Source organism: Dipodomys merriami, unplaced genomic scaffold, assembly GCF_024711535.1.
Source record: "Dipodomys merriami isolate MVZ:Mamm:240054 unplaced genomic scaffold, mDipMer1.0.p SCAF_49, whole genome shotgun sequence".
Classification (NCBI taxonomy): Eukaryota; Metazoa; Chordata; class Mammalia; order Rodentia; family Heteromyidae; genus Dipodomys; species Dipodomys merriami.
Genome location: NW_027206057.1, coordinates 7,265,247 through 7,283,071, shown reverse-complemented (window position 1 = coordinate 7,283,071; position 17,825 = coordinate 7,265,247). Strand labels below are relative to the sequence as shown.

Sequence of the window (17,825 nt, the reverse complement as noted above, 5' to 3'; positions counted from 1 at the left end):
CAAGCCATGTGTCTCTATATGTATATATATGTGTGTGTCTGTGTGTCTGTGTGTTTTTAAAGTAAACAACTCTTTTGTCAACCTCAATATAAATATGTCATAAATTTGTCTGCTTTACAAAACAAGCAATTATTTTTAAGTCTTTTCTTAAAGGAAAAACGTCTCATGAGGCCAAATGTCTGGTACAACTAGATGGCCAGGATTTGCTCTGTCATTAACCCTTGTTAGAATCCCCAAGTTCCCAGGTTTTAGCTTATTTTCTAAAATTGCAGAGAAGGTCTGTGATCTGTGGTTAAAAGTCATAAAAGTTCTGGGTACTGGTGATTCAGGCCTGTAATCCTAGCTACTCAGGAGGCTGAGATCTGAGCATTAAGGGTCAACGCCAGCCCAGACAAGAAAGTTCATGAGACACCTACAGTCAGCTGATACTTGACAAAGGAGCCAAAGACATACAATGGAAGAAACACAGCCTCTTCAACCACTGGTGCTGGGAAAACTGGGCGGCCACATGCAGAAAACTAAAAGTGGACCCCAGCCTATCACCATGCACCAACATCAACTCAAAATGGATTAAAGACCTTAACATCAAACCTGAATCTCTGAAACTACTGCAGGACAGAGTAGGAGAAACACTTGAACTTATAGGCACAGGCAGGAACTTCCTGAACAGAGTCCCAGGGTCACAACAAATTGGAGAGAGACTCGACAAATGGGACTACTTTAAAATAAAAAGTTTCTGCACAGCTAAAGCTATAGCATCCAAGCTGGAAAGACAACCAACTAACTGGGAAACAATATTTACCAGCAATATATCAGAAAGGGGTTAATATCCAGTATATACAGGGACCTCAAGAAACTAATCCCTCCCAAACCTAACAAACCAATTACTGAATGAGCAAGGGAAGTAAAGAGAGACGTCTCAGAAGAGCAGCTATTGTTATATTGTTCAATTTTGGCAAAGAGAAGTTTGAAGTGAAAAAGGGTGATCAAATTGCTCAGCTCATTTGTGAACAGATTTTTTTATCCAGAAATTGAAGAAGTTCAAGTCTTGGATGATACTGAAAGAGGTTCAGGGGGTTTTGGTTCTACTGGAAAGAATTAAAATTTGGGCCAAGAATAGAAAATGAAAAGGCATACTTTTTATTAAAAGTAATAGGTTTTGCGTCATGTTATGGGTGTTTTGCACCATAGTAAACTTAATAGTTTTAACTTGTAAAAAATAGTTTATTTTCTTAATGATGGAAGGAGAGGTTACTTCTGTCCAGATTATATGGAAACTTATTTTGTGTTTCTGCAATTGGTAGTTCTATGAAAATCTATCTGCTTTGTGAATACTTGACAAGTTTTGAAAAATCAGATGTACAATTTAATTCAATGACCAGTAGTTCTTTGGTTCTGCTTTTAAAAAAATGGCAAAGAGGGCTGAGAAAGTGGCTCAGTAGTAGAGCGCTTGCCTTGCATGCCTGACGCCCTGGGTTTGATTCCTCAGTACCACATAAGCAAAAAGAAAAAAGCTAGAAGTGGCGCTGTGGCTCAAGTGGTAGAGCACTAGCCTTGAGCTGAAAAGCTGTGGGACAGCGCCCAGGCCCAGAGTTCAGGCCCCACCACCGGACCCCCAAAAAAAACTTGCAAAGGAACACATGAGGAAATGTTCACTCTATCCCTGGTTGTAAAGGAAATGCAAATAAAGACAACTGAGATACCACCTTACACCAGTCAGAATGTCCCACATCCACAAGTCAGCCAATGACAAATGCTGGAGGAGATGCGGAGAAAGAGGACCCCTATTACACTGCTAGTGGGAATGTTCACTTATACAACCACTTTGGAAATCAGTCTGGAGGGTCCTCAGAAAGCTAAATATTGACCTCCCTTATGACCCAATCATACCACTTCTAGGCATCTATCCAAAACAACAGGAACCAGTATACAAGAACACATGCACCTCCATGCAGCACATGCACCTTACTGCAGCACTGTTCACAATAGCCAAGATATGGAAACAACTCAGATGTCCCACCACAATGAACAGATCCAAAAATTGTGGTATCTATACACAATGGAATATTACTCAGCCATTAGAAAAGACAAAATAATGGCATTTGCAGGGAAATGGATGAAACTAGAAGAAATGTTGAGTGAAGTGAGACAAGAGCAAAGAGACAAATGGCACATGTTCTCCCTGATAAGTGGATGTTAAATCCAAAACATAAGGTGATATGACAAAGTTAACAAGGCTTAAGAAACAAAGGACTTCCACTCATATGGTTGAATCACTACTAAATAACCCCATGCTGCTGACCACATATATAGTATATATGTGCACACCGGAGAAAAACCAGGAGGAGGACACAGAACTAGAGGGAATCAAGGAAAAACATACAACAGCAGGACCCATCAGCTGCACTGGACCTTGATCAAAACAAAGTCATCAACTCAATGGCAGAGATGGGAGGGAGGGAATGAGTGGGAAAGAGGATACAGCTGACACTATGCCAAACAAAAGAAATGTACGTATCACCTGATATGGAAGAAATAACAGTATTGTCAAAGCTCATAGAACTCATAAACATTACAGACCACGATGGACAATCGCCCCATGAAAGTTAGAATGTGTTTGTGACTTCAACTAAGCATCACTATCCCACAATACTATGAAATTTGGGAAATTATGTAATCAATCACAATAAAGAATTTGAAGAAAAAAAGGAAGTTTGGGAGATTCCTATCTTCACTTAATGATCAAAAAGCCAAATGTGGACCTGTGGCTCAAAGTGGTAAGTAACAGTCTTGGTCACAAAAGCTCAGGGATACAGCAACCAGTCCCTGGGTGAAAGTCCCAGGACACACACATACATACACACACACACACTAAAAAAAAAAGAATCTCTTTTCTCTATACCTAATGCATGAGGTAAACAGTATTTAATTATACAAAGTACACACATATTCTATTTTCTCTCATTTCTCTTCATTCACCAATCATTAACATTCACTAGTATGATCACAGGTGAACACTTCCTTAATACACATTGCTGTAAAGCAAATTGCTTTGGGCAATGAAAAATGAGTAGAAGCTCCCTTTTAGGCAAAAGCTTTAAGAGGCAGCAAAAACTTAACCAGGATTTCATTTTCTCTACCACAAGGCTAGCCGCTCACCAGATAGGGGCTGAATCCTAGGCGAAAGTGGCATGGAGTGAGCACTGATGGCTCAAACCTGTACTCCTAGCTAGTTGAGTGGCTTAGCATAGAACAATTATGTGATTCAAGCTCAACCTGAGCACAGTAATTCACAAGTTGCCTTTCTCAACTCATTGTTCAGTGATGTAACAGAAGCTTTTCATTCCAAGGTGTATGGGAGACTGAGACAGGAGATTCTGGTGCCAGGTGATTCTGGGCAGAAAAATTCTGTAAGACTACCTCTTCAAAGAGGAAAGCTAGACACTATGCAGGTACCTGTAATCCCAATGACTTTGGGAAGTTTAAAAATAGGCAAATAATAGCTCATGCATGACTCTGTGTGAAATGCAAGGCCTTATTCTAAATATAACCTGTAAACAAGTGGGGAGGCATGGGTCAGTAATACTGAACCAGCTTAGCAAGTGTGAGACTCTGAGTTCAAACTCAAAGAATATGGGGGAAAAAAAGTGGCAAGGCCAATCTCATAAAAGGTAACCAAAAATGCAACATTTATTGTAAGCTCCATGGATTTGGGTTCACCTTAACTATAGAGTAACCTTGCTTCTCCTAAGTGATATAGTCTATTGAAAGGCCCATGTCTTCCAAACATGTCATTGGTTCACCTGGCCAAACACTACTTGTTTCCTATGTAACTAGTAAATATTCTTTGCATCTACTACAATAGTAGAAACTAACAATTTTAGGCATCCAAATATACTGTGGACAGTTGTTTTTATTCCTATTACCTGTTTTTTCTCATTTCTTTCCTGTAAGCTATATTAAGGCCCTGACTACCTTTCTTGTTATCTTTGTAAGACATAAAGAAATCATATGCATGTTTTTGCTACAATATTTTCTGTCTTGCACATATCGTTTTCTTCCACTCACATCAATCCTCCCACCCCTTGCAAGATGATTCAAAGTATATTTTTGTAAATGGATAGATTTTTATCATACTTTGATTTACCAAAAATGGAGTAAATTTTACACATATTTTGAATTTTTCTCATTCAAGTTATTAAAAATCCCATCTCATCTGCAATAGTTACCAATTCATTCTTTCAAAGAAGTGAATAATATTCTATGATGTGTATCTGTCCTATTTATTCAGGCATTCCCAGACTTGGAATATTCAGTTTGTTTACAATAACACAATATTATAATAATCATTTTATTATATTATAAACCAGTAGTTTTGTTGCTACCAGTTCCCAAGAGTAGAAGTTGGGGACCTTTATAGTATATTATTTTTTAAGAGTATTTTTAATAGAGAATATTATAAAGCTTTCCCAAAGAGCTACCACACTCGCTACACATTCACTTTAATCTTATAAAGCTATGCTGTATTATTATTTCAATATTCACTCCCCCACAGTGTTTCAAATGTTTCTAAGTCACTTTTCTTGTCAGCATATGAGTTCTGGGGCAAACAGACTTGCCATGCTCAGATCCTACTTCAATACAAGGCTTTATTCCCCAGCTGCAAAAAATATGGCTCACTGACAGCCTTTAGCTATTCACTGTTTCAAATTCACCTCGACTTTTGAGCCAAAGTCATAGTCTTCTTGGGGTAGTCCATAGCCAAAAAATAAGAGAGGCACTGGTAGCTGAGGGCATAATCTTCTTTTTATTGGTCATCTCCAGCCAGGAAGTCTGGCCCTTTTCACTATAACAGACAATCATTACTTCATAGTTCCCCCTTGGTTGAGTCAGGACATATTTGGACTCATGGTTCTTATGTTCTTCCTTTTGTCCCTTCTTCATTAACTCTACAATAAATGTTTCTCACCATTAATTCTATGTTTTCCAGGATACCCAACAAGCACATTACAAATGTTAGCCTTATACCATTAGTATTAATATTTTTGACACTAATGATTATGACTTTATGGCATTATGTCTGCATATTATATTAATTTTCATTGATACATCTGTTTCCTCTCTTTTTGAATCTCTAGTAATGGTTACAAAGCAATTTTCAGGCTGGGAATGTGGATCAGTGGCAGAAGGCTTTCCTAGCATTGCTTGACTCCAAGTCTGAGCCTCAGCATGGGGGAAAAAGCTAGATTGTAGATAGAATTTCTTCCTTTTCTTGCAAGACTTTTAATCATTTTTTAAAACACTTAAATATTTACTCTATACTTTATTCTAAGCATTCATGCATATGTGTTTTTAAGTGTAAGAGTGTTCATTTTAAATGCTATATTTTCATTTTCTTACAAATGAATAGCCATTTTGTCAATATTTTATAAGATAGTCTATTGTTATTATACTAAATAATCTAATCATATACTAAATTCTCATGTATTTGATTTATTTCTGGATTATTTGCTGTGTTTCTCATCTAATACCAATTAACTTGATTATAAGGCATTTGTATTATGGCCTAATATTTATCCTGCCTTCACTATGTTCCTAGAAGGATTTACATAAAGCACAAGACTGATTTTCCATTAAATAGATGATAATCCAAACTAGAGTAACAAATAGAGCAGGCCAAAGTAACTAGTATCACAAACTGAAGTTTTTTGCATAATATACTTGTATTGCAAAGAAAATGCTTAGGTAGCACCTTGGCTAGTCATTCAAATTTTTACCATTTATTTTGAATTTATTTTTATTTTACTTCATAAAGGTAAATACATTTAACATCACATAACCTTCTTAACGAGACTTTAAGATTTCACCACAGTATTGTTGACTACAAGCTTTTACTATTCTTATGGAAAAATACTTTACTAAATGTGGGATTTGTGCTGGACTTTACATGCACTATCTTATTTAATCCTTCCAAAAACTTCATGTAGTTGATCCTCTCATCCTTATACACACACACACACACACACACACACACACACACACACACACAATACACAGACACACACACACACACACACAAAATATAGCTCTTTACACAGCAGGCCAGGCACCGGTGGCTCACTTGTAATCCTAGCTACTCTCGAGGCTGAGTTCTGAGGATCGTGGTTCAAAGCCAGCCTGGGCAGGAAAGTCCATGAGACTATTATCTCCAATAAACCACTCAGAAAAACGGAAGTGGTATTGTGACTGAAGTGGTAGAGTACTCGCCTTGAGCTGAAAAGCTGAGGGACAGTGCCCAGGCCCAGAGTTCAGGCCCAACAGCCGACAAAAAAAAAAAGAAAAAAAGAAAAGAAAAAGCACACAGCAAAGCCAGGTTCTGTTGATTCATGCCTGTAATCCTAGCTACTCAGGAGGCTGAGATCTGAGGATCATCATTCAAAGCCAGCCCAGGAAGGAAAGTCCATGAGGCTCTCATCTCCAATTTGCCACCAGAAAAACCTGAAGAAGAGCTGTGTCTCAAAGTAAAAGAGTGCTACCCTTGAGCAGAAAAGCTCAGGGACAGTGCCTAGGCCCTGAGTTCAAGCCCCATGACCCAAAAAACAAAAGAAGTACACAGCATAGATAGAATACAAACCACCACCACGATCACCATCACTACAACCATTGGGTCACTATATTACTTAATCATAAAACTTGCCATTACCAAGTTCATCAACAGGTGATGATCAATAACGCTGGTCCATAAATGATGGCTTTGAATTTTGGTTGCTTCTAGCAATTTTTAGTGCTTCAAGTAGATTCAACTTTAAATAAGTCCAGATATAGACTGTAAAACCAAATACAAATAAAAAATAAAAGGCTTAATTCTTAGTATTGATAAGAAAAACGCACCTCCTCTTCTCTACTTCCACAATTGCTCTGCCCTTTCCAAATGGATATAAAATTCAATTTAACTTAAATAAGCCTCATAGTAATCTAACAACTCAGAATATTTTCTGAAAGCCCTATAGATCATCTTTTAAATACAGACATCAAAGGAGGTAGCTAGTCTCTCTGTTTCAATGGGAAGATAGAAGCCTAAGTATGGCTATAGGTTAGGCAATTTGCTAAATTATCCTTGGTCTTAAAGAAGTGGCTTTATCCAGAGGAAAAGTAAGTTAACAAAGTCACATCAAAGACCGGATTGAGGGGCTGGGAAGGTGGCTCAGTGGTAGAGCGCTTGCCTTGCATGCTCGAGGCCCTGGGTTCGATTCCTCAGCACCACATAAGCAAAAAGAAAAAAGCCGGAAGTGGCCCTGTGGCTCAAGTGGTAGAGCGCTAGCCTTGAGCTGAAGAGCTGAGGGACAGCACCCAGGCCCAGAGTTCAAGCCCCACAACCGGACCAAAAAAAAAAAAAAAAAAAAAAAACAAAGACCGGATTGATTTAGGATAAATATGTGTGATGTAATGGGTTGTATCTTCTTGTCCACAGAAAGCAGTGAAACTCCTTTCTGTCTCTGCAATCCCTTAGAGATTGCCTGTGATGCACATCATATTCTAATTTAAAGTCTGTTTCATAATAAAACTTTCTGCCTTTCCAGGCATCAGTGGATCATGCCTATAATCCTAGCTACTCAGAAAGCTGAGATCTGAGGATCACCATTCAAAGCCAGTGCAGACAAGAAAGTCCGTGAGACTCTTATCTCCAATAAACTACTTTTAAAAAACTGGAAGTGGCATTATGGCTCAAGTGGTAGAGCACTAGCCTTGAGCATAGAGAAGCTCAGGGACAGGGCCCAGGCCCAAGTTCAAGCCCAGGATAGGCAAAAAAAAAAAAAAAAAAAAATCAAAAGCCCCTTTCTGTCTCTACTACCTTTGTGGATATGTTTTCTAAGTTGGGAGATAATTTTTATTTTTAATTATATTTATCCAACAATAAAACATGGATATTTTTTTGGACATGGAATCAACAGAGGATAAACTCAAGGAATGTTTTTAAGCTTAGAATCATAAAATACAATGCTCTATCTGGACTTCAGGTATCATAATCTTAGGTTACAAGAGCTATACTCCTGGTATTCACCTTCCCCCAGTAATTTCTAAAGAACCTTCTTTGAAGGAAAAAAAGTTTACTTCTTACCTGGAGTAATTCCATTTCTACCATATTTTCCTTCAGCTAAAATAAAGTAGTGGATCTACTTACAGTTTGGAGAAAAATCATCTGATGATTAAAAACTTACTTTGGCTGCTCTGTTGAGCTACCCAAGTCACTCCTTTAGTACTAAGTGCATATGCTGAGAGTAGTGGCTATTTTCAGCTGAGTCTTTTTCTAGAAATTGTGATCAGGTAAAGAGGCCAACTTGACCAATATCAAGTCTCTCTAATAAAAGCAGCTTACATCCAGTGGCTATACATGGGTATGGAGAAGGATGGAAGGAATGTTCCAAATGTCAGGATACCTGGTCTCCAGGGACAACTCAGAAGGCCATCCAAGTCCTTTGTTACAGCTACATCACAATTCAACTTCTTCTGTCCTGATTCTCTCACTCCTCTCAGATACTATTCCTGAGCTCTTATGTCAAAAACAAACAACAAAAAATAAATAAGTACATAAATACTACTGTATGCAAATGTCACAGTCTATTTTTTGTTTTTGTTTTTTGCTTATTGCTGGTTCTGGGGCTTGAACTCAGTGTCCTAGGGCATAGTCCCTGATATTTATTGCTCAAGGCTAGTCTCTACCACTTGAGCTACAGCTCCACTTCTTTTTTATCTTTATGTCTTTTTTTTTTTATAGTTAATTGGAGATGACTTTCCTGCCAAGACTGGCTTTGAACCATGATCCTTAGATCTCAGCTTCCTGAGTAACTAGGATTACAAGCATGAGCCACCAGCACTCAGCCAGTCTTTTTTCTGAGAAACCCAACTTGAAATGCTCACCAAAATGAAAAAGGCAAGCAGTTACTGAAAATGTGATATAAAACATGCTGAATATAAGCTATTATTTTGAGATGTGTCTGAGAACGTAATAGTAAAATATGCTGAACATAAACTAATGTTTTATAACATCAATTTTATGGTACAACACCTTTTCGTGAGTTAGTAAACAGCATACCATTGAATAGACAGAACTCTGAGGTCTCCTGGTTCTACAAGTAGGGCAGCAAGGGTTAGATATCACCCTACTTGCTCCTTTGGACAGACTCCCTTGTGTACAATAGTGTGAGGTATCCTAAATGAGACTTTTAAAAAATCAGTGTGAAGCTGGGTGCTGGTGGCTCATGCCTACTACTAGCTACGCAGGAGGCTAAGATCTGAGGTTCACAGTTCAAAGGCAGCCAGAGCAGGAAAGTCCATGAGACTCTCATTTCCAATTAACTACCAGAAAACCGGAAGTGGTGCTGTGGCTCAAGTGGTAGAGCTCTAGCCTCGAGTTGAAGAGCTGAGGAACTGTGCCCAGGCCCAGAGTTCAAGACCTACCATGGACAAAAAAAAATCAGTGTGGCTGGACATACTGACACACATCTATAATCTCAGCTTCTTGGGAGATCTAGAAGACTGTGGCATAAAGCTAGATGAGACAAAATGTTAGTAACTCCCGTATCAACAAGTATAATAGTCATGATGGTATATGCTGATAATCCAAGCTATACAGGAAGCATACATAAGAAAACAGGTCTGGGGGCTGGGAAGGTGGATCAGTGGTAGAGTACTTGCCTTGCATGCTCGAGGCCCTGGGTTCGATTCCTCAGCACCACATAAGAAAAAAGCCGGAAGTGGTGCTGTAGCTCAAGTGGTAGAGCGCTAGCCTTGAGCTGAAGAGCTGAGGGACAGCGCCCAGGCCCAGAGTTCAGGCCCCACGACCGGACCCAAAAAAAAAAAAAAAAAAGAAATATACTTTTAGGACTGGGAATGTGGCTTAGTGATAGAGTGTTTGCCTAGCATGCAAGAAGCCCTGGGTTTGATACCTCAGTACCACAAAAACAGAAAAGGTCAGAAGTGGTGCTATGGTTCAAGTGGTAGAGTGCTAGTCTTGAGCAAAAGCTAGGGACAGCACCCAGGCCCTGAGTTCAAACCCCAGGACAGGCAAAAAAAAAAAAAAAAAGAAAAGAAAACAGGTCTGAAGCCCTCCCCCACAGGCAAAACTGTGAGGCCCCATCCAAAAAACAATAAACTAAAAGGGGTATTGAAATGTTGCTCAAGAGGTAAAGGTGTATGCCTAGCAAAGGTAAGGTCATAAGATCTAAACACAGTACTTCCAAAAAAGGGCATTCACCTAAAAAACAAAAATTTCCTACTACTCAAGAATAACAGTTGCTAGAAGAAAGAGGTCAATTGACTAATTCTACAAATGTTTATGTGCAAGTATTTGAAATGTTATAGATAGAAAGACATTAGGGATAGAGAGTACAGACAAGAAACCTGAGGGCTTGAGAAATAAGGTGTCATAATAGTAGCTGTGAAAATACCTCATGTATCAAATCCAAGAATGAAATAATAAGGTAATAAAGTTAAAAACAGCAAAGATAGTGGTCAAAGAAATGGAGCTGTGGGGCTGGGAAGGTGGCTCAGTGATAGAGCGCTTGCCTTGCATGCCTGAGGCCCTGGGTTCCATTCCTCAGCACCACATAGGCAAAAAGAAAAAAAAAGCCGGAAGTGGCACTGTGGCTCAAGCGGTAGAGCGCTAGCCCTGGGCTGAAGAGCTGAGGGACAGCGCCCAGGCCCAGAGTTCAGGCCCCACGACTGGACCCCCCCAAAAAAAAAAAAGAAAGAAATGGAGCTGTGGCTCAAAGTGGTAGAGCACTAGCCTTGGCAAAAATGCTCAGGGACAGCAGCCAGGCCCTGAGTCCAAGTCCCACAACTGACAAAAAAGAAAAAAGATAGTGGACAAGAGGTGAAAGCAGTTAAAATAAAAAGGAAAAGTGAGCAAGCACTGTAGGCCTGAGTCTACAAGTGAACATGACCTGGGTAATCATTCTTATAATGAGAGCTTGCTATCCTCTATCTTACATGTATGTGTAAATATATAGGGTAGTTTTATTTATTCCTAAAGAAATGTCTGATAATGTACATCTCAAAGAATTTTTCAGTAAAATATGTTCCCAAACCTAAGGTCTTCCTTAAGCAATTGAAAAACACGTATATCATTATTCAAACCAGAGCTGGGAATGTGGCTTTAGTAGAGTGCTTGCCTAGCATGCATGAAGCCCTGGGTTCGATTCCTCAGCACCACATAAACAGAAAAAGCCAGAAGTGGCACTGTGGCTTAAGTGGTAGAGTGCTAACCTTAAGCAGAAAATCTCAGGGACAGCACACAGGCTCTGAGTTCAAGCCCCATGACTGACCAAAAAAAAAGAAAAAAAATTCAAACCATGTTTGTTTGAATAAAGAACCAGTAAAAGCTGCAGATTTTTAATTAACATATGAAAGTCAGTACTGTTTCTATGCACTAAAAACAAACCATCAAAAAAAAGGAAAAGGAAAAAGACAATCACATTTACAATAGCAGAAGACAAAATTTGTAATACTTAAGAGTAAAAGATCTGCAAGCTGAAAACTATAAACTATTGATAAAAGAAACTAAAACTGACTTGTAACCTCCTTACACAGATATTTGAAGTTTAAAAATATTTTTAAAACAAACTGAAGATGATATAAATGGAAGGATAATCTGTGTTCATGGGTTAGAATAATTAATATATACATGTGACCCAAAGCAATCTATAGTTTCAAGTGCAACCCCTTTTGAATGAGCAATGGAATTTTTCATAACATTAGAAAAAGAAATCCTAAAATACAAAATGAACAAATAGGGCTGGAAATGTAGCTAAGTTGTAGAATGCCTGCCTAGAATGCCCTGGGTTAGATCCCTCAGTACCACATAAACAAAAAATAAATAACATTAATAAAAAACAAAATAAGCAAATAGCTAAAGTAATCTTTAAGAGAAAAAAAACTGGAGGCAACAAATAGATTGTTATAAAGCTGTGTGATCAAAATATAGTACTGGCAAAAACAGACTGGATAGAAACATTGGAAATCAGCCTATTTTATGGAGAGTTGTCTTCTAACAAAGGCCCTAAGAAAACACATGAAGAAATGATGATCTTCTTAACAAATGGTGACAGAAAAACTAAAGAACAAAATTGATCCATATATCATATACAAAAATCAACTCAAGAGCCAGGTCTGGTGGCTTATGCCACCTACCTACTCAGGAGGTTGAGATCTGAGGATCCAGGTTCGAAGCCTGCCTAGGCAAGAAAACTTGTGAGACTCTTATCTCCAATTAACTACACACACACACACACACACACACACACACACACAAAAACAAACCACAAGTGGCCCTGTGGCTCAAGTGGTAGAGTGTCAGCCTTGAGCAAAAAAGCAAAAAGCTAAGTTCAAACTCCAGTACTGGTTCATGCACACACATGCACATATGCATGCACACACATGCACATATGCATGCACACACATGCACACACACACAGAGCTGAAACAATCCAACTATGTTTAAATGTAGGATTAGATATTCAAAAGTGTGCATGATGGAATACAGATGGCTTTATGAGAAGAGGGAGAGGGACCAGAAGAGACAGAGGTACACACCACCATGTCTACCCCCTCCTTCTACATTTAAAATGCCTGACACAGAGGTTTTCTCTCTTTTTAAAAATTCTTTTTCATGTTTCTTAGCATATATTAGTTATACAAATTAGTTATACACAATGTACCCCAAATTTACCACTTTCATTACTCTCCCTCATCTCTTCTTGCTCCCTCTTAAAATAATTTCAACAGGTTTTATTGTTCTGTTCTCATATTATTCCTTTATTTATTATTTTATTTACTGTATGTGTTGCTATCACTGGAGCTTCAACTCAGGGCCTCACACGCTCTCTTGGCTTTTTGCACTCACAACCTGCTCTCTACTGCTCTCTACTACTTAAGCTACTTCTAGTTTCTCGCTAGTTAATTGGAGATAAGCACATTGAACTTTTGTTTCCTCAGTCCTCAAATCTTAGCCTCCTGAGTAGCTGGGATTATAGCAGTTTTACACGGTGCCTAGATCTATTCTCATACGTATGTAAGTACTTCAACCATATTCACCCCTGCTATAGACTTTCCTTTTGTTCTCCCATTCCTAATTGTACTCACCCTCTGAACCCATTTTACACTCCTGTTATTTATTTTTAAGGACTAGATTCTGAATATGAGGATATGTTGTCTGTCTTTCTTAGTCTGGTTTATTTCACTTGCTGTTCCATCATCCATTTTCCTACACATTACATGTTTAAACAATACTCTATTGTGTGTGTACTCCACATTTTTATATTTTTATTAATACCAATTAGTTATACAAGGAAGGCTCTTTTGAGCAAATTCATATATGAATACAATGTACCTTAATATCAGACTCACCCCCTCCTCCATACCACGTTTTTCTTTGTCCATTCAGCTGTTAGGAACCTATTTTTGCCATAATGAATACTGCTGCTATAAACATGGATGAGCTGGTATCTTGATTGCCATGTTGACTTACATTCCATGAGATATACGCTCAGGAATAATACAAGAGCATATAGTTGTTCTATCCTTAGGTTTTTGTTTTCTTTGATTACCAGTCCTGGGGCTTGAACTCAGGGTCTGAGCCTTGTCCCTGAGCTTTTTTTGCTCAAGGCTAGAACTCTACCACTTGAGCCACAGGTCTACTTCTGGCTTTTTGGTTATTAACTGGAAATAAGAGTCTGACAGACTTTCCTACCAGCTGGCTTCAAACCTTGATCCTCATCAAGCTAGGCTTACAGGTGTGGACTACCAACTCTGTGCTCATCTTTAGTTTTTTAGGGAACCTCCATAGTGATTTCCATGACTATACTAAGTTACATTCCCACCTATAGGTGTAAGAATTACTTTTCTTCACATTTTCCAGCATTTGTGGTTAGTTTGTTTTCTTGCTGATGTGATGTCCTTCTGACTGGAGTGAGATGGAATCTCAATGCCATTTTGACATATGTAAATACATTTCTTTATGTATTTATTACTAGTACTTCATTTAAAAACTAATTACCACGGGCTGGGAAGGTGGCTCAGTGGTAGAGCGCTTGCCTTGCATGCCTGAGGCCCTGGGTTCGTGGCTCAAGTGGTAGAGCACTCGCCTTGAGCTGAAGAGCTGAGGGACAGCGCCCAGGCCCAGAGTTCAGGCCCCACGACTGGACCAAAAAACAAAAACAACTAATTACCAATTTATTAAATAGTCTTTTGCTATTTAATTTTTAGAGTTCTGTATATATTTATGGAACCATTACGTATTTTGAATATTAATTCTTTATCTGATGAGTAAATGGCAAAGAACACCCATAAGACTCTTATCTCCATCTTATCTCCAAGTCACCGGTAAAGAGCTGAGGCATGACTCAAGTGAGAACTGAGGCCCTGATTTCAAGCCCAGAACTGTCATACACTCACCTGCAGGTACACACTCAAACCATACAAGGACTAGTTTCTGCACGTGAGAAAGAACATGCTTAATATGATGGTCTCATGTTTGATCCCATGTTTGAACACAGTGAGCAAGAGGACTGATATTTATTTCCCATAGCACATTCCATTATGCACTGCACATAAGATAGCTACAAATGTCTACTAACTAGTTTAATAATTTTATGTGAGTTGCATAAGTTTTTAAAAACAAAATTCCTTTTGGTGAAGTTTTTTTTAAGAAAGTAGAACAGAAAATTACCACACTGTGCATGATGATGGCCCTTGGACTGCAGTCATTTTTCCCTGAATTTTGTGTCAGGCTGATAATCTACTAAGTGAATGAAATTTTTTAGAAGATATAATCTTCAAAAGTAATTTTCTAGTAGGGGAAAAAAATGGCTTGGGCCAAACAGAGGATGCCCAAAACTACTCTTACTACTGGGTTAAAAAAAAATACTCCAAGATCAGTTCTAAGGTATTGAACAATAAAGTTATTATGTGCTAGAATATGAGTTTTAACCTAAACTGGTCTCTATTTTCTGTTTCCAAGAATAATACATGAGAAAATAGTTTAAATTGCTGTAGAAAATACCTAACAACTTTTAGAATGCTTCAGCGATGATGAACAAAAATCGTTTCCCATTTCATCTTTGGTGGATAATATGAATACCCAATCTTTGAAACAAATAAAATTACTATGGCCACTCTGCTTATTTTTTTTTTTCCTAACCCATCTTAAAAAGTGAGAACACCAAGAAGTTCTTCAACAGTTGGTGCTGCTGGAATTTTTCAAAACATGACAAACATGAAGAAAAAGAACTGGCATTAGAGGCCTAGCATTAAAGATCCTACAGCTTGCCAGGCGCCGGTGGCTCACGCCTGTAACCCTACCTACTCCGGTGGCTGAGATCTGAGGATCAGGGTTCAAAGCCAGCCTGGGCAGGAAAGTCCGTGAGACTCTTATCTCCAATAAACCACTAGAAAATTGGAAGTGACGCTGTAGCTCAAGTGGTAGAGTGCTAGCCCTGAGCTGAAGAGCTGAGGGACAGCGCCCAGGCCCAGAGTTCAAGCCCCATGATTGACCCCCCCTCAAAAAAAAAAGATCCCACAGCTCTAATGGCTAACACCAAACCTCTGCTTACTCACCTACGGGGAAGGAGGCTGCGAGAACGAAATGGCCACGAAGCACTGCCCCTGAAACAAAACGAGATCTGGATGAACGGTAATTATCATAACCATCGTCATTCTTACCCTCAAGTTCACCTAACTGTAAGTAATCCGTTATAATTACATACCGGACGTGTACAAATGTGTGATTACACGCATCACTATGCGTGTACATTTCGGCGTGCATTTCTTTACAAAGCCGTCTTTCAAAGGACACCCGAAGCTGCTAGAAGTGAGCGCACGCTGCGCGGTGCAGGCTCCCTCCCGGCGCGGACCCGGTGCCGGGGTGCGCGGGCGGGCCCTGCCCGACCGGCCCGGGCGGGGCCGCAAGGGGAGGCCGAGCTCGGGCCTGGATGGAGCGCCCCGAGCCGGGACCCCCGCAGCGCGGCGGGTCCTGAGCCCACGGCCCGCGCCACCCCACCCGCCCGCCTTGGCGGGAATGAGTGACAGCGACAACAGAGGCAGCGTGCTCCCCCCCCCCCGCTTTCCCCCCCCACCCCCCGAGTTTGGCGCCACGGACCCAGGAACCAGAGTTTGACTCGGGAAAAACTGCCTCGCCCGCCTCGCGCCGGCCGTCGGAAGTCTCCCCTCCGCTTCTTGCAAACCTCTGACGTCGCGGCTGCCTCTCCAAACCCGCCTGCGAGGGACGGCGGGCCGGGCACCAAGCTTCGCGGGAGCGTCCACCGCTCTCCTCCCCTGTCTTCCCAAGCCAGACGGCGACGGAGCCCGCAGACCCGCCCTCCCTCCCCCGCCCCGCACCCCTACGGCCCGCCCGCCCCGACCAGCTCCGCGCTCCTCCGACACCGCCGTCGCGGCCCCGAAGACCTCGGCGGAAATCCACCCGCCCGCCTGCCCGGCCGAGACAGTCCCCGGGCTTGCAGCGCCCGCCCGCCCCGCGGCCGGCCCGCCCGCCCGCCCGCCGCGACGCCGCGGCCCCTCCCCGCCCCCCAGGTGGCAGGTTCAGACCCCGATCCGAGGCCGCGCCCCGCCGTGCCAGCGCTGCCGCCCGCCGCCAGGGAGACAGGTCCCCGCCGGGAAACGCGGTGGGGCTTCCAGGGTGCCGAGTTCGGTTTCTGCTTCTCTTGCCGGTCTGCGAAGAGCGGAAGGGAAGATGGAGAGCGAGTCAGGGGCGGTGAGGATGGCGATCGGGTCCGGGTGGCGGGGAGCGGGGAGGAGGCAGGAGCCGGCGTGGGCCCGTCACGGAGGGAAGGGACGGACGCGACGGCACCCCCACGATGCTCGCTTATGGAGTCGGGAAGGAGATCGCCACGGCGGCCCGGCGTCGTCGAGCGCAGCCGAAGGCCGCCCACAGGTCCCGTCGGGCGGGAAGGACGGCAGGGTGGGCGCCCCCCCACACCTCGGCCCGGACGGGATGCGGGCGCGGGAGGGGAGTGGGGTGAACGTCGGATGCGGTGGGTGATCGCGACGTGTGGGTCTCAGCGGAGAAACGCTTTCCCGCCGAAACGCCTTCGACGCGTTCGCTTCCCGTCGGTGCGGGACTCCCACCCCACCCCCACCCCCGACAGCGCAGCGCGGACGACCGGGCGGGAGCGGGCTCGGGGATGGCGGGGGGGGGGGGCACCGTGGGCCCGCGGGGGCGGGGCAGCGCCCGGCACCGCCTGGGGAGGGTGCGCGCCCACACGCACCGGAATCGGGGCCGGGGCGGGAGGGCCCCACAGCGCCCCCCCCCCCAGCAGGCCGCGGTAACGTGCCGCCGCGCCCCCGCCGACAGCCAATCAGCACGCGCCACGTGCGTGGCCGAGGCCCGCTGCACACGAGGCGGGCGGCTGGGGGGCAGGGGGGCCGGTGCCGTTGAGGGTTCCCGCCACGGCTGCTGGCGGGGAGGGGTTCGCCTGGCAAAATTTCGCGCTGGCTAGCCTTCTTTTCCCTCCCGCACTTTGGTGGGGAGGGGGTGGATCCTCGAATCGGCGCCCCGGTTCACGATGACCTGAGAGATCCCGAGGACGCGGTGGCGGCGGCCTTTTCCCCCAGCGCCTCCACCTGCTGGCCTCGGAGGGGACGGAGCACGGAGGCCGCCGGGACTGCGACGGTTAGCCCGGCTCTTCCTGTTGTCTGGGTCCGGGAGATGAGGGGTGTCCGGGGGTGTCTGGGGGGGGCGGCAGTGGGGGTACAGACTTGGGAGAATAATCAACTCGAGGGCCCGGAGTTGGTACTCAGCCGAAGACCCTTCC

At 42.7% G+C, this 17,825-nt stretch overlaps 2 protein-coding genes across 16 annotated transcripts in view; one reads left to right on the top strand and one right to left on the bottom strand.

The window, feature by feature from the left end:
- Plcl1 (phospholipase C like 1 (inactive)) overlaps positions 1–17,301 on the bottom strand; it is a 365,678-nt gene extending 348,377 nt beyond the window's left edge. Inside the window, exons 1-5 of one of the 6 annotated variants that reach the window (XM_069995727.1) lie at positions 16,991–17,084; positions 16,600–16,723; positions 15,613–15,660; positions 8,439–8,551; positions 6,704–6,826 (exon numbers count right to left, since the gene is read on the bottom strand). In XM_069995727.1, coding sequence (XP_069851828.1) covers positions 6,704–6,712 — 9 coding nt within the window. In that variant the 5' untranslated portion in view covers positions 6,713–6,826; positions 8,439–8,551; positions 15,613–15,660; positions 16,600–16,723; positions 16,991–17,084. The other 5 variants (XM_069995731.1, XM_069995728.1, XM_069995729.1 and 2 more) reach the window with 5 other exon arrangements.
- Boll (boule homolog, RNA binding protein) overlaps positions 16,590–17,825 on the top strand; it is a 64,511-nt gene continuing 63,275 nt past the window's right edge. For all 10 annotated transcript variants that reach the window (XR_011366760.1, XR_011366761.1, XR_011366764.1 and 7 more), the window contains exon 1: positions 16,590–16,765. Coding sequence is in view for 3 of the 10 variants with exons in the window: in XM_069995741.1 (XP_069851842.1) it covers positions 16,745–16,765 (21 nt within the window). In the remaining 7 variants the exon portion in view is untranslated. The remainder of the gene's footprint in view (positions 16,766–17,825) is intronic.